General features: G+C 37.6%; 1 protein-coding gene across 23 annotated transcripts in view; it reads right to left on the reverse strand.

Annotated features, from left to right (window-relative positions):
- The window catches only part of DLGAP2 (DLG associated protein 2), a 463247-nt gene that overhangs the window by 231410 nt on the left and 206982 nt on the right, over positions 1-24855 (reverse strand). For all 23 annotated transcript variants that reach the window (XM_061460679.1, XM_061460699.1, XM_061460675.1 and 20 more), the window contains one exon: positions 8910-8942. In XM_061460679.1, the coding sequence (XP_061316663.1) occupies positions 8910-8942 (33 nt within the window). The remainder of the gene's footprint in view (positions 1-8909; positions 8943-24855) is intronic.

The following is a 24855-nucleotide window of genomic DNA, read 5'->3' on the forward strand; positions in this document are numbered from 1 at the left end:
ATTGTTCAAATTAAATCAGGTTTTTGTTTGCTTGTTTTGTTCTATTTTTTATTTGCACTATCCAGGAGAGTGAATCAGTAGATAGAAAAAAAAGGACGAGAAAGTAGCTTTGAGTACAGCTGTTCCCCATACATATGAGGAATAGAAAGAGCTGAACACTGAATTTAGTTCAGCCTGAATATAAATCACAGTTTAAGGCATGGAAAACATTTCTGTAAAGAAAATAATTTATTTTTTTTAAATGCACCTGAGATCTTTTATTTTAGGACCTTTATCTTCAGTTACAGAAGAATCTCTGCAAAAGAAATCTACCAAAATGGAGATCACTATATCTCAAACTTAACTTACAGAGGCCCTAGTCCTTTAAGTATCCCGTTTCTGATTTAAATACAACTAAATAACATGGGTAACTTTATGCCCTGTTATAGGAACTTTATTCCTTGAATATAGACAAAAGTATTAATTTTACTAATGCCATGTATAACCTTGCAAAATATACAAAAGTAAACTATATAATTTAGAAGAGTTCAAAATTAAATCTTTCACTATTTCAAATATATTTAGCCACTGAGGGCTTTCACTGCAACTAAATCTTTCAGAGAAAGCAGCAGGAATACTATAGACAGCATTTGTTGTCTGTCCAAATGCAGGTAACATGAAAATATAGTAGCAACATGTTGTTCAATATTGTTTGAATCAAAGCATCCTCTAACTCTGCTAAAAATCACAATACACATCTCACCTCTTCATTTTGTATAAAACTTAGCACAGTTCAAGACTAATGCATCTGTGAGTATACTATAACTGGTTATCCTAAAGTAATTAATGAGTAAAATATGACAGATTAGCCTAGTGAGAAAGAGATTTGAAATATTTAATTTTGAACATTGTCTAAATTCTGAAGGTTATTTTATTTAAGCAAAATATCTTATGTAACTAACTTGCATATTTCCTTTTGTTCAAAGACTAAAGAAATAGTCAATTTTTACAGACTACACAGTAAGGAATGATAGCAACACATTCCTATGCAACTTGGAAATGTTTACATGAAGAGGAAGTCAAATCACTTAACTTTGAGAGCAGTAGCTAAAATATTAGAGAAATTAAAGGTTGATCAGCAATTCTTGGAACAGGAGGAGGCTTCATACTACCAGTGATTTTACTAGAAACTATTTAACTGTTAACAAGGAAGTTCACACAGGCACCCAAACCTGAGCATTGCCCAAAACCAAGGTGCTGACATACAAACGTGTCAAAGCAGAAAGATCAAAGACCTTGACCCATCATTTACATATTTTTTTTCATACATTACTGAATAAAGGCAGCCTTATGTCAATCACTTCAGATTATTATCATTATTCTTAATGTTGATAGCAGGAACAGTAATCTATTTAACTGCTTCAATGTTACAAATACAGAACAAGAAAATTTCCATTTTGAACAAACAACTGTGATATTTTTACAATTATCAGGAGAAGAAGCAATATCAAAATTCAGCAAAGTAGATTTCATTTAAAGTCAGGAAAATGTGCTCTGAAATGGACTTTGCTTCCTTAGAAAACTTCAGATTTTGTTGTAACTGTTGGTCTAGTAAATACACCATAAGTATAAAAAGACTACAGGACTCTTGAATGTCATTGCTAACAGTGGTAAAACTGCCAGTTTTCTGTGTGGATTGCTAAGATTAGTGAAATGAAGATTAGCAAAATTCCCTAGAGTTATTAGTATGCCTGTAATAGTTTTCCACTAGATACCCAGGGAAATGTTCATATTCAAAGCCAGAACTACCCAGATGGAACATCATCAATATTAAGACATACTGCCAAGTTTAAGGTATTTTTCTGAACTACCTACCATTCGGATTCTTTATTTTAACCCCCTCCATCAACAATACAAAAAATAACAGACTTAATTTTCCCCAAACCTTAACTAGTATTAACCAGAGCACAGAAGAACCCAAAGCTGGTAGCTCCTGAGATAAATCATAGAATCATAGAATAGTTAGGGTTGGAAACAACCTTAAGATCATCTACTTCCAACCCCCCTGCCATGGGCAGGGACACCTCACACTAAACCATGCCACCCAAGGCTCTGTCCAAACTGGTCTTGAACACTGCCAGGGATGGAGCATTCACAACCTCCCTGGGCAACCCATTCCAGTGCCTCATCACCCTTACAGTAGAGAACTTCTTCCTTATATCCAATCTAAACTTCCCTTGTTTAAGTTTGAGCTCGTTTCCCCTTGTCCTGTCACTACAGTCCCTAATGAAGAGTCCCTCCCCAGCATCCCTATAGGCCCCCTTCAGATACTAGAAGGCTGCTATGAGGTCACCACGCAGCTTTCTCTTCTGCAGGCTGAGAAGCCCCACTCTAATATTGATACACCTGAAAAAGACTTTTTTTCCTCAAGGAAGGTAAGATTTTTTTGTTGGCACTGTCATTTATTTGTATTTGTTGTATTTGCCAAATTCTATTGAATATTTTATGTGTCTTGCGAGCAAATGCAAACAATTCAACAGTACTATGTGTTTTGATTGCAAAAGTGTTCTACTAAAAAAAAACCCAAAATCAATTAAATCCATCCTCAATTTTTATTCAGATTAAAACTCCTTCTATTTTCTTATAAATTTCTGCATAAGTAAATGAGTGACATCCTCTTGCATTACTGTAACTTGGCTAAAAATTTACATAAACTAATTTCTTAGAGAAAGTAAAAATTATGTTGGCATCTTAGTTTGAAAATGTAAATCAATAGTAAAAACCAAGCTTCTGACACTTGGATTTATTGAGAGATAATATATGATTATCAGAGGATTCTCAAACTTCTGAACGAGTTTAAGAAAATAAAAAACCAACAGTGTTCACTTTGAGTTACATTAATAAATATGTCTCATCTAAACTTTCCTTTTACACGGAACTTTTATTTTACTAATTAACAGAAAGTCACTGTTCTGAGGTTGCCATCACAATCTTTAAGCCAACAAATCTACCATCAACCTAGGCAAACTTAATTCACAGAACCACAGAACAGTTTGAGTTGGAAGAGACCTTAAAGATCATCTAGTTCCAACCCTCCAGTGATGGGCAGGGACACCTTCCATTAGACCAGGTTGCTCAAAGCCCTGTCCAACCTGGTCGTGAACTCTGCCAAGGGTGGGGCATCCAGAACTTCTCTGGGCAACCTGTGCCAATGCATCACCACACTCACAGGAAAGAACTTCTACCTAATAGCTAATCTAAATCTACCCGCTATCAGCTTAAAGCCATCCCCCCTTGTCCTGTCACTACATGGCCTTCAAACTGTAGGTGCATACCACTTCCCAGAATGGATCTGAGATACTGAAGAAGAATCTGATTACAACTGCACTTCACTCTATCCCAAATCTGTCATAACATTTTTGCTTTTCACTGAAACATCCAGTGTTAATTGAATTAGAGGTCAATCTCAGAAGTCACATTGTGGCAGCAAGTTCCACAACTGCATGTGCTTTTCGCAGTTATACTTGCTTCAGTCTTCAGTGTTTACATTGTCTGGATATACTATGAAACTGGAATATATGGTACCCATGATCCCATGGAAAACGGGATGTTTCATTTACCATAGTACTAGGAAAATGCAGTAGAGTTATTTTGGTGGGTTGGTTGTTTGTTGTTTTTTTTTTTAAGTGGTACCTTCTCTAAATTACATAAGGCAAACCATGTCAATATTCATTCATGTGGGATTGTTCCTTATGTATCTTGTAAAGTTTACTATGCACCTCTACATTCCTAACTTCTTCTGTATATTCCTCTCTGGTAGTAGAGGTAAGCAAAAATTCAACTCAGTATTTCAGGCTAGAATAGTTCTAGCATGCACAAGTGGGGATGTACTGCATTGTACTCTCCATCTCATTCCTTACAAATATTCATATTTTGATTGTTTTCTTTAACTATCATCCTAACTAGACATCTTCACTGAACTGTTCCTAATGAAATATGAGTCTTTTTTCTATGACGTTAAAGTGAATATAGATCCCAGAAAAGTAGAGAGTATTGTTAGTCATAGCCTTTGTGCATATTGGTATCTTTCACAATGCATGGTGGGCCAGACTTGATTACTAAATGCTGTGGAATTAAAAGGACATTTGCCACTTACTATCTCCAGTAGAATGAATGCTACAGTCTGTGTTTAGATTACAGGACCAAGAAGTACCAGATAACAAAGTGAACTGTACATAGGACTGCCTGCTACTTACTCAAGAGTCTTTGCATAATTGCTCAGTGTGTTCTACCACTGCCATAATGCATTAGGGGCTTCTACACAGAGAATCTTATTTTCATCATGGAATACTTCTAAATAAATTGGAAATTGCTATCAGCATCACAGTAACAGGAGAGAAAGCTTTAATACCTGCAAGAACATCAACCTGGGTTTTCTCTCCCATGGACGTGCAAACAAATTTCCACAGTTTTTTATCTCAGCTACTAAAATCACAAGTCCTGAACATTGACCCTATGTTGTGGTTTAAATCCTAGCCAGACAGCTTGTTCACTCACTCCCAGTGAGTGGTGCCGGGCTGGAAGCAATCGAGGCACCCCCACCCCCCCCCCACCCCCCCCCCACTCCCGGAGGAACAGGGAGGAGGATCGAAAGAGTGCAACTCCCACTGGTTGAGACAAGAACAGTCCAGCAACCAATGTACAATACAAATCACCACTGCTACCACCAACGACAACAATGATAACAGAAAATAACAAGGGAAGAGAATACAACACCTCATTTAAATGTTTTACTAATTCTTCTGGATTTTGCAGTTGTTCAGTGGTGAAATCCCAAAGTATCGGAGGGGCCCACTGACCTAGGTACTTGCCCATACTATCCCACACACCCTGCCACTCGTGACAGTCCAGCCTCAGGGAAAATCTCTTGGTCCCCAGACAAGACCCAAACCTGACTCTGCTTAACTCTTGAAATCAGTCGAGGGCAAAACACAATCTGTATGCTGCTAGCATGGTGATTCCCATCACCATCAGCAAACAAGTCTCAACAGCATTAAAAGGCCATTCAAAAACTTCAAAACTCTCAAATGATGCGATAAATGGCCTTGGGGGGAGGACTGGGAGGGTAAAAGAATGTCTCCTTCACAGGTTGACCACCCGAGAAGGAGAAAAAAGATGTGTAATTGCTAAGCACTTCTATTATACACCTCCCAAAGTATAAAGGTGGTGACCACACTGGGAACATAAGCCAGATCAGTTTCATGATCGATCATTCTATTATATTACAAGTCATTACCATAAAGTACAATGAGACAAAAACCTTAGCCCAAGGCCCACACTTAAAAAACACTAATACAGTAAATACCGGATGGAAGTAAGGTACGATATACTGAAACTGTGAGATCAAGAGGAACAACCTTGAGAGCCAATAAATCAGCATTGTGAGCACTCTGAGCATTCAGAGTGACTATTAATCCGGACAGATCTGTCGTTATCTCAACCCTTTGTGCCCCACATTGGGTGCCAAAAAGGAACTGTCGTGGTTTAAACCCAGTCAGGCAACTCATTCACCCACTCCCCCTGCCTGCTTGCCCTTCCCCTACTCCCGGAGGGACAGAGAGGAGAATCAAAAAGAATGCAACTCCCACGGGTTGAGGTAAGAACAGTTTAGTAACTAAGGTATAACACAAATCACTACTGCTACCACCAATAATAATAATGATAAAGGAAATAACAAGGGAACAGAATACAACACCTCAGCACCAGCCGACTGATAACTCACCCCCCCCGCCTGACCAAGCACTGACGGATACCTCCTCCAGCCCTGCAGCCCACCAGCCCTTCCGGGTAACTCCAAGTTACATCCTGGGCATGATGTGCTGTGGTATGGAATACCTCTTTGGTTAGTTTGGGTCAGGTGTCCAGTCTCTGCTTCCTCCCAGCTTCCCCTCCTCCCTGGCTGAGCATGAGGCTCACAAAGTCCTTGGCCAGACCAAAACATCAGGCTTAAAGTCAAAACACAGCACTGCACCAGCTACCAAGAAGGAGAAAAATGACTGCTACTGCTGAACCCAGGACACCCTATCAACAGAGAGTCAGATGAAAGGCCAGTGTTCCCAGTGTTTTGTCTCCCCTAATTGCCACTAGCAGATGGTGCTAAAGGACTACCTGAAACAAGTTGTATCTTCATCCTTATTTTCTTCTGTTAAAACACGCAACAGATTGAAATGCTGGACAGAGTCAGACATTGTATCAATTCTTCTCAGACTTCACTAGAAACATCCCGCTTCAGTGGTATTCCTTCTTAATACCATGTCTTCCAGATCTGTGTGTTCAGATAAAGTTTGTGCTATCAAAGAATGTGTAGAGGTGTCTATTTTTTCAAATGTTGAGAAGTACTGATATTGTACAGGACTGCCCGTTCATCTTTAAGAAGGAAAGAAACTGAATAATCGTAAAATAGAGAGGCAAAATCCATGAATAGAAACAGTAACTCAATATTGGAGTTGTGAAGGATATTAAAAAAGACTGGACGAAAAGCTTCCATTTGCATAGGCTTTGAGAAGACAGAGTGGTATACTGAAATCTTAGCTGCCATCAAACTTACTTGTTCACTGCTTTGGTAATACAGAAAATTATATTTGTTAGGATGGTCCTTTCAAAAACTTCTGTGAAGCAATACCAAGGGTTAGAAAGAACAGAAACTTCTGTTTGAGAATTAATAGGCATAACTGTTCCTGAAAGTTCATGGCTACACCAGTCTAACAGAGTACGCTGGCTGCACAATGACTGAGCTAGATGTGTTTATAACATGCCATCCTCACTTAAAATCTAACCGGAAAAAAAAAAAAGGTAAACCAACCCAACAGTGTTTACCATACCAACATAATGTGTCAACTGCAGATCCCTTCTGCAAAGGCCACTGTTGTTGCTTGTCTGAAAATACGCCATTGCTGCTCTTGCATTTCCAGAAGACGGAGCAGCTCAAAGCATCTACACTAATGGGATTTATCAGAACACCAGCTCTGCCTCCTACAACTTTAGTTTCCTCCCAGTATAAAATAGGCCTCTTGGTCTTCAAACATCTCTGACTGACAAGAATGGTAGCTGATGTGCTTGTCAGTAACTCAGAGCAAACCCATAAACTCATGATTTTTGAAACAGAGCACAAGCCTTTGCAGCTCATACAAAAGGCAGATTCTTAGAGACCTCAGTGTTTCCCAACTCATTCCCTTTAGATGGGCTGCAAAGGAGGACACAACACACAATCATCTACAAATTCTACAGGTGAAATGAAATGCTGAAACATAAAATCTGTATTGTGACACAGATCCCTCCCATATCTGTTATTTTTTTGCTCTATATTACACATACGCAATTTGTCCCATAGCTTTGCAACAACATGTATTAGACAAATGCATTTGCTTCCTGAAGTGCAGCACAAACTGCTTGTTTTGAAAGGGGAGTGATGGTTAGAGAAAGGACAAACCATCACAAGAACAGTGAAGACTGCAGTTGACCAATTTCACAACCAGAATTTATGGCTTGCAATACACTTCCATCCTGCCACCTTTCTTGCAGAAGGTAGATGTTCAGAAACTCACCATTAGCTGCCTGTGGGTTTTTTTTTCAATAAATGGCACAAACAGCTTCAGAGGAACTCAGAAAGGGTAAGTTATGAAGCCTTTATCTTTCTACCAAGTGAGGGAGGTTTCTCCAGATCTTCTATTCCATGTACAAGTCTATGCTTACTACTTGGAATTAATATAGGAGGCCTACACCATGGCACATCTGCCCTACAAGTTGGCAATTCATCTTGATATACTAACATATATAAACTTTGAATTCTACTTTTTTTTTTTTATCTGAAAAGGTGTAAAAATGGAACCCAGAGGCAAATGGTATCTACCATTAACTGATAATCTTAAAATTTGCCTCAGATACCAAAAATGCAAAGCACAAGCCACAGAATATCTCAGATTTCTGAAAGCTCCAGAGAAAAGTCAGAAATTCCAATTTTTTTCTTTTTTTTTTCAGAAACTATTCAAGATAATAAAACTGAATTACTTTGGGAACAGCCTAGATTATTATTATTGTTATCATTATTATTGTTGATGTTATTGTTGTTATTATTTTTTTTTATTTTTATTTTATTAATATACTTTGCTCCAGCATTTGCATTTGCATTTGCTGTTTTGGACTATGTTTCTTAGAAAGACTCCCTATGACTGATTTGAAACTAAGGACAGGTTTTTGACATTTTCCTTCTAAGAGCACCGAGGTTAATAAATAAATAAATTAAAGAGATTTTCTTCAGTAATGGCCTACTTTAAAAGTCATGTTCATTTAGGTAAATTGTGGGTCTCATCTTGGCATTTAATTAGTCACCTGGAAATAATACAAACAAAATAAAACACCAAACACCTTCACGTGGGCATGTATTTGCACTGAAAAACAGTTATTGCTTAATTATCTTTATTTCAGAAGTAATATTTATTCACTTCATCTGCTAAAAAGTGTTAGCCTCTCATAGTTATCTGTAAATGTACTATCAATTATGAAAACATGTTCTCATTTCTCTATGTCCAGTCTCTTTGTTTTCCATCTTCAAAGTGATGTCCGTAAATGTCTCTTCACACTGTCTCTGACCTCAAATTAGTTTGACAAACACACAAAAGTGTATGAAGTAAATATTTCAATTTTTGCTCTAATAAGAGTATTTGTCCTTTAAGATATTTCCTGCCTGGAGCATGTACTGTGCTTTACTCAGCTTAATTCAATTCATTTTTGATATTTAACATAGGGAAGAATGTCTTTCACTGGTTCTCATCATTCAGATACTTTTTCCAGGCTATTGTACGTGTGTGTCATTTGAGTCAAGTGTTCACCTCTAGCTGCTCTGAAAAATATTATTAGAAAAACATGCTCACCTTCAGGCTCCCCACAGAGTGTACACTGTGACTCTGCAAAGAAAAAAGAGAGAAATTATAATTTCTTGATTTTAAGATCTGTCATAATTGCATACAAATATAACAAAACTTATAGAACTCAAAGCATGAAAAGTGTAATTGTATTTTCAATACCCATTTTTAAACAGCTGCAAAACAACTTTCAAAAAAGAATTTTTGTAGGAAGAATTTTAAAACAGAACTATATAAATGTTTAGCTACATTTATGTAACTGTCACCTTCACAGACTCCAGTTGAATGTATTCACGTAGCAGGACTTTTTTCTTCTACATGACTTTTTTGTATTTATAGATGTACAATACTGCAATGACAACAGCCACTCAAATAAAAAATCTAAGTCTTCTAATATTCTATTATTAGAGGTAGCAAACCATAAGAGACAGAGTTGCTGTATTTCTTTCTCATAAAAGACTTCCAAGCCCTCCCAGGCAAAAGAAGACAAACAGTCAATGTAAATGTGCAGTTACGCTCTGCAAAATATTCAAGTATAGAAGTGAAGGAAATAAAACTCCATCATAACAAACAACAGTCTCTAAATATACAATTACTGTTCTATTCACACACCACCACTGGGAAGTTGGCTGTCATGAAATTTATTTTGCATAACGTACACATTTATACACACATGGAGGAGAAGCTTTAAAGTATCCCTCGAGATTGAGCTACTTTCAGGTGTTAGCATCAATCTGTAATACAAAGTTTCTGTTTAGAATCTAAATACCAGAATCAATTGAAATCACAGGGAACGTAATCAAGTTGGCAGATAATTCTGATGTACTGGGAAAAGTCCTACTACAGCAAGACAGCACAGTATATTTTAAATCACAACTCTCAAATCTCCATTTTAACACACAACTGAAAAAGATTACATCTCTAACAGCAACGGGTATGCTGAAGCAAATATATATCTGCATGTGAAAGCACGCACACAAACATACACGTGTGCATGGATACACTGTTACACAAATTCAGTATAAAAAGCAATTTAACATGCCTGATATTTATTCAAAAGCTTTCTGAAATTATTTTTCCCCTTGAATGACAAATAGGAGATTCAACTTTGGCTGTGATCTGGAGTCAAAGGCAAAAAAAAAAAAATAATGGCAGAAACCTAGAATATGAAACACATACCCCTAATAAGTAGATTGACCTTTATAGCGTCATGGTGACATGCCAGTTATTTAGAAGTACTTTCCCCACAGAGACAGGAGACTGTCTCACAGGAGCCTTGTAGGGTACCTGACCCTACGTCTTTCATATATTTTAAAAATGTTAATCATTGGGTTTTTACTACGGCCAGGGGTTGTAGTGTGCATGAAGGAAAGGAACTGGAAAAAATATATGCTTATCCAGGAAACTCTGCTGCTGATAGGTGGATCACAACTTTTAAAACAGCATAAAGTTCCATGATAGAGGAATTGATTTTAAGGCAGTTCAGCACTATGAAACATTTAGTTGAATGATCTTTTGATAGACTAGCCAACGTCCTCAGCAGATCTGACAAACTCAAACCACCCTAACGGCAAGCTTGAGAACCCCCACCCAGTGAAAAGCATGGAAAGTCTCAGGTAACACAGGCCTGTTTCTTTCACTGCTGGATGAAAAATTCTCTTGCCACAATCTGAAGTGATGCAGAGGAAGCAGCTCAGAAGATTTTTTTTTTCCCTTTTAATTCAAAGACTTTGTGAGGTTCTACTGAGAGGGGCTGCCTGTCACTGTGCAGTTTATTATCCTGATTAATTAGGAAGAACAAGCTGAGACTTGGTTTCTGAACTTCTTTTTCCTAATCCTCTATGTCTTGCTAACAACTGCTTCACTGGTTTATTACAATTCAAAGAATCTGCCTGACTTTTTTCAGCTCTGAACACCATCTTCCAAAGGTCCTTACTCCACACTATGAATTGTTAGCTTCCCTCTTTTCCTCACTACCTAACTTAGTGCCAATATTGCACATCTGCAGCAGGGTAGGCAACCTAACTGCAAAATAAGGCTTGCAGCTATGACGGGTATCAGAAAATTGGCCAAAAGCTGGTTAGGCATAAGCACTATCCCTACCATTTTTTGGACTTTTCAGGTGTTTGTTTAAGGTCCATGTTCCTGGGCAAGCTAGGTCTTTGTTCCCCTACCTCAGCATACCTGGGGAGAGTTTAAGGGGGGTATGTCTGTATCTTTTAGTACATTAGTGTATGCCTTCCAGAGGCTGGGAATCAGTTTGAACTGACAGCAATGCCTGTCTCTCTACAGTGGTAAGAAGCCTTCTGCAGATGTGGATGATTCACCAGTAACCCCCTGTTTATGAACTTCCCTATTTGTAGTTTGTAGTTTGGGAGAAGGCTAGATACCCTTTTTGTTGTGCTTGACACATACAGATTGAGTGACAAATAAAAATACAACCACTTCAGCTGGACACATGAACATGACATGGAAGTTGCACTGAGCACTGGTTTCCACAGACCCACTCTGTGTGTGTGTGAGAGAGAGAAAAATAATTAAGTCTATTTAGACCTGTACATTCTATGGTTGTTGTTAAAACATTGTATGTTCTAAGTTTCCAAGACTAAAATTATACAAAACATCACATTCAAGTACTTTTAGGTTTACACTATACAGAAATCTTAGGATCCTGTAAAGAAACTATGTTTTGAAACTTACTACAATGTCTTTTCTCTGTAAGGATATTGCTGTATCATGGTAAGAAAGACTTTTCAGGAATATAGCTCAATACTAAACGTTTACTAATCTGAACACTTTCTAATTTCAGTTCTGGAGGCAGATAATAGCAATGAAGGACATGACAACAGTGCAAAAATTTACCACTCCACCAGGTGAAATGACATTGCTTAGGCTGAGATGCAGCTCAACTAAGTTTGGGTGTCTCAGCATTAACGTTCAAAAGCTAAACTAGTCTTAAATGGTTAAGGTGGCTTTCCAGTTCATGACAAGAAACAGCACCTAACCTGCCTTAGAAACCTATTTCAGCATGAGATACATCAGTAAATCATTTTTATGTAAGTACACATTCCTTTTTTATGTTGTAAGAGGTCTTAGGCTATGTCTTCACACTAGCATTCACAGAAAGGGAGAAATGTCAATTGTAACAGACCTCTGAAGGTCATTTCATCCAGCCTCCCACTGAGAGCAGGACTGTCACCAACACAGGCTCAGCTCAGCTGGGGCATTGATAATCAAGTCTGAAAGCCACCAAGGATGGAGATTCCCACAGCCTTAGCAGGCAGCCTACTCCAGTGGTGCATCAGCCTTGTGGGGTCCTACTTGAATCACTCAGTCTGCAGTTTGTGGCCATTCTTCCTTGTTACGTCACTCTGCACCACCAAAAAGACTTCGGTTCCATCCTGTCTGTAACTCTTCAAATTGCTGTTGTCTGCTGTGGATCTTCACCTCAACAGACTACATATTCCCAGCTCCTTCAACTATTCTGACCAGAGGGCCCTTTGCTAGAATCCCTCCAATTTCTTCCAGTTTCTGGAGGCAGAGGGCCCCAACCACTGAGCACAGTATTCCAGGTGTAGACTCACCAGCACCAGAGGTAAATAATAACCTCCTCAGTTTGCTGATGATACTCATCTTGACAGCCCAGAATGCAGTTTGCCTGTCTGCAATGAGAACACTGTCTGTTGACCCATATGCAAGTTGGTATTCGCAGTCCTTCAGAAAAAATAACGGAATAAAATCAAGTCTTAGTGAGACCAGTTCCCTGATCCAAGTCTCCCACCAACTGTAACAGTGATAATGCGTGGCCCATGCTGAATGAAGTGACATCTGAATGAAAGTGCTTAAGGTACTGCATGTTTGGATGGAACAGGAACAGGGACATTAAAATATTTCAAAGACATTTCTAAACTTCTTCTCATAATTCCTAGTAATGGATTATGACTCTACATACGTGATTCATCTAAAGTATTACAATGATACTTTGATACTTTCGCAGGACTTATTTCTTTTTATGTTGTTAACAATGAGTATGTTGTTAATCAGCTGCACTTAACAAAGATGCTCGTTCTTGCAAACACTCATACATTTGAGTAACTTCTTTGTCATTGCTCTCAAAAGTAAAATGACAAAGATGGGTGAGTGTTCAGAGATTTGGGACCCAGTAAATCAATAGAACAAGGAAAACCTGTATTTATATTATTAATCTCACTCTATCATTTTGAAATGGTCTAGCCAACATAAATAATCTTCCCAGATACAAGAACTTGCTGACAAAATAGGTCATGAGAAAGATCTTCTGAAGAAATTAATTTATCATGAAAACACAAGCTCTTTTTCCCCCTAGCTACAATAAAATTTATTTTATTTTGAGAGTTTTTTCTTGTCTAACCTAAATGACAAGTAAAACTAAAAGTAATAAACCAGATATGTAAATGCCAACATACTTTCTCCAAACAGCTGAGTTCAACATTCAATTTTAAATTGAGTAAAGGTAAATTATTCTGCTAAACATGTTCACCGTTCCTTGCTTTATGTGCACTTTTCTTGTATGGCTTGAACAAGTACAATAAAATCTACTAGAAAGAACTACAATAAAGAAAACAACATATGGGCCAGATGAAAGATAAAAAATTGTCATTATGAAGAAATTACAATTCAAAGTAGCCACGCAAGCTTTATAATGCAATAAAACTAAGACAACACAGTATTACTACTATTTCGGATCAGTTTAAAGAGAATACTGGCTGATATTTAATATTTAACCACACTTTAAAGTACACTGGCTTCTCAGCAGGGATAACTGTATCCTGGGCTGCATCAAAAGGAGCGTGAACAGCAGGTCAAAGGAAGTGATCCTGCCCCTCTGCTCTCGGGAGACCTCACCTGCAGTATTGTGTGCAGTTCTGGTGTCCTCAACATAAAAAGGACATGGAACTGTTGGAACAAGTCCAGAGAAGGGCCATGAGGATGATCAGGGGACTGGAGCACCTCCCAGATGAAGGCAGGCTGAGAAATTTGGGGCTGTTCAGCCTGGAGAAGAGAAGGCTGCGTGGAGACCTCAGAGCAGCCTTCCAAGTATCTGAAGGGGGCCTATAGGGATGCTGAGGAGGGACTCTTCATCAGAGACTGTAGTGATAGGACAAAGGGTAACGGGTTAAAACTTAAACAAGGGAAGTTTAAATTGGATATAAGGAAGAAGTTCTTTACTGTGAGGGTGGTGAGGCACTGGAATGGGTTGCACGGGGAAGTTGTGAATGCTCCACCCTGACGGTGTTCAAGGCCAGGTTGGACAGAGCCTTGGGTGAGATGGCTTAGTGTGAGGTGTCCTTGCTCATGGCAGGGGTTTGGAACTTGATGATCTTAAGGTCCCTTCCAACCCTAACTAGACTATGATTCTATGATTTATCCAGGTCATGGAGTCCAACTTGGATGGGTTTTGACCAAGATACATGGAAGTGACAGTATGACAAGAAATAATATGGAAACGGGAGATGCAGTGCTGGAGATGACTTGTCACCTTAGCACTGCATTCAGAAAAGGGGTGCAGTCAGCCCTTCTGACTATCCCTTGAATAATACCACATCAGGTTTTGTGCATTGAATAATGGCACATCATTTTGTAAATCAAAACATCAGGTTTCGTATTCCCACTTCATTTGTGTAAAAGATCATGTCTCTTTTCATGGGACAGTACCAGAAATCCTTGGCAGCAACTTTCTGCTGCCACCCTTCTCTGTAGTATTCTAAATCTTAATTACAAACATGTATGCTCTCTATTGCTTATATTTATCTTTTTTCCATCCATCATTGTCTAAATCTATTTAGTGAATGGCCAGAAAAAAAGATACCCCTGTTATTTAATTACTTATTATTACTGCCTGTTTGAATTCAGAATTCAGTGCGTGAGGGGAAAGCTAGAAGTGTTTTTTGTCTAACAGAGAATTATGGCTGGCCTCACAGAAAACAATTCTTGATTTGCTTTTTCTTTTCCACTTTCATTTATGCATAATAGTAATAATTTAAAGATCCATGAAAAAAGAGATCAAGGTCCAGAAAGGATATATAGCATATAGTGCTTTAGATTTTGTTTCTAATGGCAAGAAATGCAGCTGTGGCTGACACTATTTCATCAATGTCTCTTTATATCATTTTACTGATGTCGGTGAAACAGAACTCTGTGACGCTTAGAGACATAGGGTAGGCATAAATTATATTGAGATTCACTGCAGCTGAAAAACAAGGTATAATTTAAGGCTAAACTGTGAGGCTTCTTATCATTTTCAGGATTTTAATCCAATATTGGCAACTAAACATGGCTATACATGGCTATAACTGTGCCAATAAAAGCTGTATTATGAACTATGTTTTCCATTATCTCTTTTCATTTTTTCTCCTACATCTTTTTATTTATCTGTAGCTTTTTCCACCTGTTGATATCTTAAAGGTCTTTTCCAACCTAACCAATCCTATGATTCTCTGACTCTATGATATCTCATCATTGCACAATACCATCACCTGAAATGGCAGCGTGACAGACCTGTAGCATAAACAGCAAGATTTTATCATGTCTGTTAGGGTTTTCTCATTCACATTCATCTCCTCTGTTCCACCCTGATGCTATAGCAAATCCCATGGAGGGTCTCCCACTCCATGTTCAGTCATCCATGTAGGTAAGGCACTGAGAGACACCTACAAAAAACAACTAGCCTTTTCTCCCCTGGAATCTTTCCAACTTAGCTGTATCTTAAAGCTGTAAGTGCCTCATACAGTGCATGACCTGAGCCCTTCAACTGCCAGGAAGAGCAGTATATTTACACTTTTGCAACGTTCATATATTTCTAAGAATGCCACTGGCTTGATTTTGGGCAGCACTATTTTCTGGATTTAAATGAGATCTCATCTCATCCTTATATACAGGAATTTCACTAAAGGTACTTTAAGCAGTTGCTAACGTAAGAATGAAGTCAAGGATACTTTGTTGGTCTGCCTTTGCAGTAAGAGTCCTATTCACATGATCCATGTAAAGCAAGTGAAATCCAGGTGCTCCTTACAACTGTTTGAAACTATGAAGTGGTAAAAATAAGCAAAATGACACTACACAAAACCACTATTTCCTACAGTATTTTGACTGCTGACAAGTCGTATAATAGGAAGAGAAAGCAACTATATTTGGACTCAGATATTGTTTGGGCCTATTTCCATAAACTGTCATAAAAGAAATAAAGAAAAAATATCTCAAGTTATGCAGTCTGAAGAAAAGCATGCAGTTATACCTATAAATGTATACACACATTTACGAGTGTGTGCATATATACACAGATCTGTCTATCCTGAAACCTTTTTTTATTCTTTTTTATTATTTTTAATCCTTCTGAACAATAGGGCTTACACATGAAAATACCAGCCGTCTGTACATCATGCAGAACATACTAAAAATGCAATAACAACAATTGTTTGGAACTGTTGTGGATATAGCTAATAAATGTATTTCATCCCTCTGAAACTACTTCTACAAGCGTTTCCTGCTGAACATAAGAGCCTACTTTCCTGCCTGCCTCTCACTGTTAGTCACTTATTGTATGACCACTCTCAGGATGAGATTCCTTGTGTTTGCAATTTCAGCTTTCTTTAATCTTTCAACTGCACTGTTCATAACAAAGGGCCTTTTACTGCCCAGCATCAGGCCTTGGGTTTAGCAAAACCAAGTATCTACTAGAGTTTGGGTGAATACGAAAAATACAATAGGAAAAGACACTGCCTGCAAGAGATCAGCAGCTGGGCTATATTGGGAAAGTGAGAGCATGCGGAATGAGTAGCTCTGAGAAGGGCAGATACTGAAAGAACGTACTTTAAACAAAAATAGAATACAGAATAGCCATTATTAAAATAGAGTGAGCATAAAGCTTAAGAAAATCAACCAGCCTGGCAGCAAACTTTGTTTCCTTTTGAGCAAATGAACTGACATCCAATGAAATGCATAAAGCAACTACTAAAAGCCCATTCTTTTCCACAGATAAAAATATAAGGCTCATGCTCAAAGCATTGCCAGAACCTACTCACAATACTTGCACATCCGATCCTTCTCCATATGGATTTTACACATTGCCCATGAATTAACCATGCCAAAAGAGATTTGAGAAAAGAATTATGAGATCAGACAATCAAATATTTTCATAGGAAAACAAAAATAATTGAAGCAATAAAAAGCAAACTATAAACCACTCAAAGAAAAGGCAAAAAAAGAAACCAATGTTTCTCTTGGTGATCTGAACACAAATACTTTCTTTTCAGAGGAGCAGTCATAAACACAGCAACACAATTTATGTGCTTTAGCACATTTCTGATACCCATTTCAAATGCACAGTATCAAAGTGGAGAGTCCAAATAACCTGAATGAGTCTAAAAAAGACCAGAAGATGTGTTTATACAGAGCAAACCTACATGTTTATCTGCTCATTTTTACACTCTTTTTGCTAGCTTTGACATTCAAAGGTTAAAGTGAGTCATATTCCCCATAGCTGAGGGGAAGAAACTTACCACCCCTTAATCGCATCGTGGCATCTTCATGAAAAACACCATTGTGAGTAAGGTTGGGGATAAAAAATGGTGAGAGTGGGGACCCATGAGAGTTCTGTGAAATACAAAACTGAAGACAATCTGCACCAGAGGCTCACTCCAAAATGCCCCTGGAGCTGATGCAATTGCCACTGGGAGTTCTGTAGGTTCATGGTCAAATCTCAACAGTATACTAATGCAAAAGTAGCCTATCTACTAGTAGATAGTAGGCTATCTATCGTTATTCCTTTACTTTCTGCCTTTCTCCCTCTTCTCTCACTTTGCTCATTTAAAGAGATTTCACCAATAATCTCAGAGCATCATAAAAACAAATGAAAACAAATCGAAGTTGAGCATGATATAACAAAGAGCCAAAGATACATGGCAAAAAATGCAGAAAAGGACAGCACAGTCATAGAGTAGATCACACAGTCTGATACTCTGGTACTTTGAAGGTTAAATTGATTTTTTTCACTCTTTTCTTCTTTTCTCTCAATTAGATTTTAAAAGCATTTGAGTGGGGAGTTGACTTGACAGATTTAAGGAGGTAGTTTTAAATACAAAGGGTGTACAAAAAAAAATGATGTATCCACTGGAAGGGGGAAGAGATCAAGTCCAGGATGTATCCACACCTGGGCAAGACTGTTGAATGACATCCTTCATGTAAAGCCAGTAATGTATATAAACCTAGAATAGTACAGGTTGGAAGAGGCCTCCTGAGATCATTAGGAGTTTATCCCTCAATTCAGAGCACTGTGAACTTCAAAGTAACATTAGATTTCTCAGGGTCTTGCCCACTCAAGTTTTGAAAATCCACCAGGAAGGAGAATCAAGTCACTCTGGGCAACTGTTCCAGTGTTTAACCACCTTCACCATGAAGAGTTTTTTCCTTGTGTCTAATTGAAATTTCCCTTCTGCATCACCTGTTCCCTCTTGTCCTTTCACTGTGCATGTCCATTAAGAGTCTGACTCCATATGGCTGTAATGACCCATTAAGCAGCTGCAGACAGCAATTAGCACTGTTTTCCTCTTAGCTTCCTCTCTGAACAAATCCAGGCCTCTTCAGTGTCTCCATGTGCATCATATGCTCCAGCTACACATCTTGGTGGCCATCCTCTGGACACTTTTCAAATTGTGTGTCTTATAATGGTGTAGGGGTGGGCAGGGGCCAGAACTGGGCACTACTCCGATTGCAGCATCTGAAGCGCCAATCTCTTTAACCTACCAGCTGTACCGACTCAGGCCAGGGTGTAGCCAGACTTCACTACCGCAGATACACTTCTGAGCTCCTAATGAAAGAGCGCTCAAACACAAAAAGACTGTGACACATGACTAAAGCTTTGAACTCGTTCAGTCCCAAATATGCAGTGGACTCACATCCTAAGTGACTACTTGAGGAGGTTACAGCAGCATATTCTGACATGCCAGGCAATGTCTCCCAACAGCTGGAGACTATAGCTCAAGGAGCGATCTGTTGTATAAGCCTTTCCTACTGTCCTGAGGGGGAATCCACTGCAGACTCCTTCTTAAATACAGGCCCAAATACAGTCTGGGGGAAACAAAGCTTGTTTGCTAGAGCACTGAGCCATCCTCTGTAAGTCTTTCTGTTTTGACTAGTCTATTAACAACTTCTGAGAACTAGTGGTATTTCTAAATGCATCTGCATACCTCAGGAGAAGAGCTTCCATATAATCTCTTCTCTCCATCTGAAACGCTGTCTTCAGGTGGGAATGGGCAAATATAAAAGAAACACAAATTCAGTGTGAAACATTAAACTTGATTTAACAAAAAAAAAAAAAAAGAAACAAAAATCCGTTTCTCCTATATGGCATCTGCTGCCAAATAAGTGTTAATAAACTGAATATGAAAAATATAAAAGTGAACTGACAAAAAATATGCTTCCCTTTCCATCTTGAACATTCTCTGAAAAAAAAACAGTCTGCACTGTTGGTGATTTCAAATGCTTTCATCTCACTGGATATACACACATGTGACCTCTATCATAACCATGACAAAGGGACAAAGACCTCATTGCAGGACTCAGACCTAAGCTCAAAATAACAAGAGTGCTTAAATTTATCTTTTGCATTATTTTCTATAATGATTGATTTGGGGTAACAGAAACTTTCTAGTGAGTCAAGCAAAACAGAAAAAAGTTTCAATTTCTGTAAAACAACTACGAACTTCAGCTCCAAGCTCCTAACTTGTTCTGGTGGGCTGAGCATTCATACCTGGCTAAGCCCTGTTGCTGGAACAAGGTACAAAATTAAGCATATCTGGAAATATGTATACTGTAGTGACAGGACAAGGGGTAACAGGTTCAAACTTAAATGGGGAAGTTTAGATTGGATATAAGGAGGAAGCTCTTTACTGTGAGGGTGGTGAGGCACTGGAATGGGTTGCCCAGGGAAGTTGTGAATGCTCCATCCCTGATGGTGTTCAAGGCCAAGTTGGACAGAGCCTTGGGTGGCATGGTTTAGTGTGAGGTGTCCCTGCCCATGGCAGGGGGTTTGGAAGTAGATGATCTTAAGGTCCTTTTCAACCCTAACTATTCTATGATTCTATGATTGTATAAATGTTTTATACATCAAGTTTTCCATAATGAACATTCATTATCAACATTCATAAACAAAACCAATCCAAAATTCCAACTGAAATTAAATAAACATTAATCAGAACTGTGGACACATCCTTTGACAAAAAGAATTGCAATAAAAAAAATAGAAGTTGAGAGTCTAATGATATTTCATGAAGCTAAAATTGAGATATGGAAATCAGTGACTGAAGAATATTCTAATAGTTTTGCAAAAACACTCATAAATTCAACACTAAACAGCCCAAAGCAAAGCTGAAACAGCAGATTTAAATTTATTATTTCTTTTCAACTGTAGAAGTCCCTTTTCTTTCTTCAGTGCATCATATACACAGCAATGTGTACCTCTTTCAGGCAACCTCACCTTTTAGATTACTGCAGCAAGCTAGCATCCTCTACCACTGATTTGACCTTCACTTCCTTTATCCTTTCGCAATGGTCTGGTGATTTCTTTAATAGTTAGCTACAAGGAAAGCCAGATCTGCAGTGTTAAGAGTCTATGTACAGAGCACAATCATTGAAAAGACCCCTAAGGTTGAAATAAAAATCATTGATATGCACTGTGCCAGAAGTGTAACTGCTAACTAGCACAGATCTCTATGTGTGGCTTAGAAACTTCAAGGAACCTCAAGTGCAAACACCCAAACTCATATGGGATGATTCTGTCCAATTCTTAAACATCACTGAAATTAGAATGTCAGCACAAGCCTTGCAAGTATTTTAGACATTGTTATTAATATATTAAAACCTTCATAAAAGTCTCCAGATTAAATTAATGTATAAAATACTCAGCTAATTAAGTACAAATCACTGGCATTATCATCAGTGCGGCAAATTTCATTGATCAGTCTAGCCTAAGGGCAGGATACTGTTAATAGCCCCATCTGCACATTATTGCCTTTTGGAAATGAAACACTTTGTTGTGTCAAAAGTAAGATGAAATTGTATAATGCACATCACTTTCGAGACAGTAAAAAAGCAGAAGCCCAGAAAAGACACTAGTCCATATTAAGTGTCTGTAATTTCTTACATTAGTCAACTGAGTTTAAAGCAAAATCAATTTCTCCCTGTTCTTCAGAGCTACCTTTTTTTTCTGTTCCAAATTCATTAAATGACATTTTTACTGTGTCTCTTTCAGACTTAGAATAAGAACTTTTCTCTATGCCCTAAGAAGAAACTGGAAGCAAGTTTACATAAAAAAAAAAAGAAAAGAAAGAAAAAAAAAGAAAATAAGAAAAGAAAAGAAAAGAGAAAAAGAAAAATCACAGATCAGTTGAGCAGTTTCTCTTTACGATCCAGTGTTCAAAGTCTATGCCAAGAAACTGCCATCCTCATTTTGGTTTTCTGCCTGAACATTTAAAAGAGAGAAAATTTGCTTCACTCACAAGAAGTTTGTTGCTAATGCAGCCTTTTCTCTTAGATAACCATAGCAAATGCTGCTGATTGATCCCTAAACAGTCACCTGAGTGACGTTATCTGCAGGGCTGGGCATGAATTTAGAGACTATGAACATGCATGCATATGATTTCTACAGTTTTACTGGCCTCCATCAAATTTACAAGATGTAACTAAGGGGTAAATTCCTGAAAATTTGAGACTAAGGAGATTATTATTAACAAGGAAAGAATATTGAATTACTTGCAAGAGACAAGTAATGAAAAAATATGATCCAACTTTCAACAGTAAAATGAGAAATAATTATACAGAAGTTGCTCACAAATTAATGTCATAAATGAGTAGTTTTTAATGCTAAATTGTCTTAATCACAGAAACACCACGGAATTACTAATCAACAGAAAACAGACATACACAGGTATGAAATGTTTTTTAGATTTAGTACTTCATCCCTAAAAAAAAAAGGAACATGATTTACCATAGCTATAGTGCAGCACTATATACCTAAGTTATTTTCTTATTTAAACTACTTCAGTTATTGGATGATGCAATTGGACAAGCACTGCTTGACTTGAGTACCTCAGGCTGAGGTAGACTATAAGCAGAAACACTTTTCACAATATATATAATTCTTCATTAATGTTTCATGCCTTTTTAATAACTGTACAGTCTTCAGGAACTAATTATGAGCCACTAGTAATAACATAAATTTATCTGTTAGATCTGTAAATTCTTCAGCTTACATGAAATTTTATGGTGTGAGTGGTCCATCCTAGTATTATGCTGCTAATAACAATAAAAAAAAAAAAAAAAATCATTTAACATCTAAACTACCTGGAAGAATCTGAATACTTTAAGAATATTCATAAAATACTTCTGCACATATTTTTTTTATCATTTCATGTTCTGAAGGCACACAAGATTTTCTCTAGGGTCATAATTTTAGTTCCATTTGGTCCCATAGCATTTAAATAAAGAAATAATTAGATGATTTTTCAGTACAGTAAAATACAATTCTGGATATGAGATTACATCCTTTCACATAATTACACAGGATACAAAACCTACAAAAGCAAACAGGTAAATATTAACACTGATTTCAGCAGAATGAAGTGCTCTTTTATTTCTGAAATGTATCTGCTATGAAATTGGCCCAGATTAAGGAGAGCCTTAAATACTTCTATATCAAAAATAAAGGAAACTTATATTATCTATTCCTTCCTCTTTACCCTATTTTCTGTCCATTAAGAGAGATCACAATGTACATATTCTGATTATGCCAATGTAATAAGTTTCAGCATAATTAAATTAAAAAAAATGGAAAAGACAAGTATTCATGTGAAAAAGTTAAATTATATTTGAGAGGAGAGAAGAAATTATTTCTCAAACAAAGCTTTAGGTAAAACCTCAAATTGGCATTACCTGCAGTTGCAGGCATTGAATGTGATGCTTACAATTACCATTCAACTGATACTTCTTTTTGTGAAGCAGAAAAATGAAGATCAATGGCATCAATTGTACAAACAACAATTAGGAATACAAAAGATCTGGTAGACCTGAGGAAATCCAGGTGGGTTTATAAACAGTTCTTCAGCTTGCTTGGGCAGGTAACTAGAAGCCCCAACTTTGTTTTTAAAAAGGCCTTTGATAAGAGCATTATTCTTGCCGATGCGCAAGATCAAATGTTGCATTAAACCTGTGTTCCCTATGACTTTGTGTCCTTCCCATGAAATTTTAGTCACACTGCTAGAACTAACAATTTACAAGGGTTATGCTTACACAAAACACTTTTCCACAGTGAAAAGATCAGTACTCCATAGTTTGCATGGTAGGTGTCTTTATGCAATAGCTCCAAAATACAATTCAGCTGATTTAAAAATAAAACAGTCTATCATGAAAGAGATTTTCCTTCATAGAATCTAGCAAAAGATGCAGAAATGTACAAAGCTTAAGAATGGACTTTGTGAGAAGGAGCTTGGTAACAAGAATCTATGACTGAAGAGACCAACTCATAAAAAGAACATATTTTTTCATCAAATAAGGTACTTTTCAACCAGGAGGTAACAAACACCACAGAATCCAAGTAAGTGTAAGGCTTAAAATAATTGCAGCAAAATTGTATTCATAAACACTGAGAAGCTGAAAAGAGTAGAGCTAGAAAAAGAAGAAAAGATACATACGAGAATGTAAAGGTGGTTTGTTGTTTGGTTTGGGGGGTTGTTTTTTTAATGTTGTAAGCACTTGGCATTGCAAAACATGTGCAGAAGTTCACATATGCATAGCCACAAATGAATGCTCAGTTCACATTGACTGTCTGGAAGTGCTGCTAACTTCTTATGAATTCCCTGGAGAGAGTACACTCAGGGTATGGCTAAAGGAAATACTCATTCACAGTAGGAGCTGAGTCTAAGTGTGGGAAACACAGCAGCAATAGTGTGTTTGAAGATGGAGAGAAGCATGACTCAGACATTTATTTTTTTGAAAGATGGAGAACTTAAAATATACAACATTAGGAAGTGAAAGATCAGGATCTCAGTATGTGTCACCATGGTTCAGCCAAAATCAAAGGAATCTCACTGTTTTTTATCAATTATTTGGCCCAAGATCTTCCAATATGTGGGTAATAACACAACTGGAGACAGAGACAGTAATTAAAGAGAATGCAATCGGATTCAAAAGGTTTTCCATTATTTTTTGTGACTGGATGAGCAGATGGCAAATGCAGCTTAACACAGAAAAAATGTGAGATAATTAGCAAGGAAACCAAACACCAAGTTAGAGAATATGTACTAAATGGAAATCTCATCTAGGAAGCTAATCAAGAGAGGAATTTGGGGGTTATTATGAAAAATAATTAAAACCATCAAATCATTTCACAGCTGCTGGAGAAAAGAAGGCAAAGATGATAACAGGTTACATTAATAGATAGATACACCACCAAGTAAAGCAATATTATTAGTGTTCAAGGCATTTATTAAGAACCCTCTAGAATTCTCCACCTGGCTCTGGCCTGTGTGGGAGTGTGCAGTGAGGCAGGGCACTACAGATGAAAATGTGATGTGCCAGTGCTAGTGCTTTTGAGACTGAGCTTCTCCTAGCCTCATTGATGATGTGACAAATTCCACCCAAGCCTAGGTAGGCTCTTTTTGTTTCTCCTGCTCTTACGATGCTGTTTCAGAGCCTCAGTCTTCGATGGTTATAACCATCCTACTAAATTGCAAACTGCAATTTATTCATGGCCAGTTTATTCTTATGCCAGCAATATCATTTAGACCATATCACCCTACTTTCTTCCTGCTGTTTACCTCCCTGATATATTTATGGAGAGCAATCATATCCCTTCTTGGCCTTCTCCTTGCTGTGTATTACTTGTCAAACCCATTATGTTTTCTCCTGTAAAGTAAGCACTCCT

The sequence above is a fragment of the Pezoporus flaviventris genome, unplaced genomic scaffold (assembly GCF_033815535.1).
Source record: "Pezoporus flaviventris isolate CSIRO_AGI_PZ_B2104156 unplaced genomic scaffold, CSIRO_AGI_Pfla_v1 ptg000031l, whole genome shotgun sequence".
Lineage (NCBI taxonomy): Eukaryota > Metazoa > Chordata > Aves > Psittaciformes > Psittacidae > Pezoporus > Pezoporus flaviventris.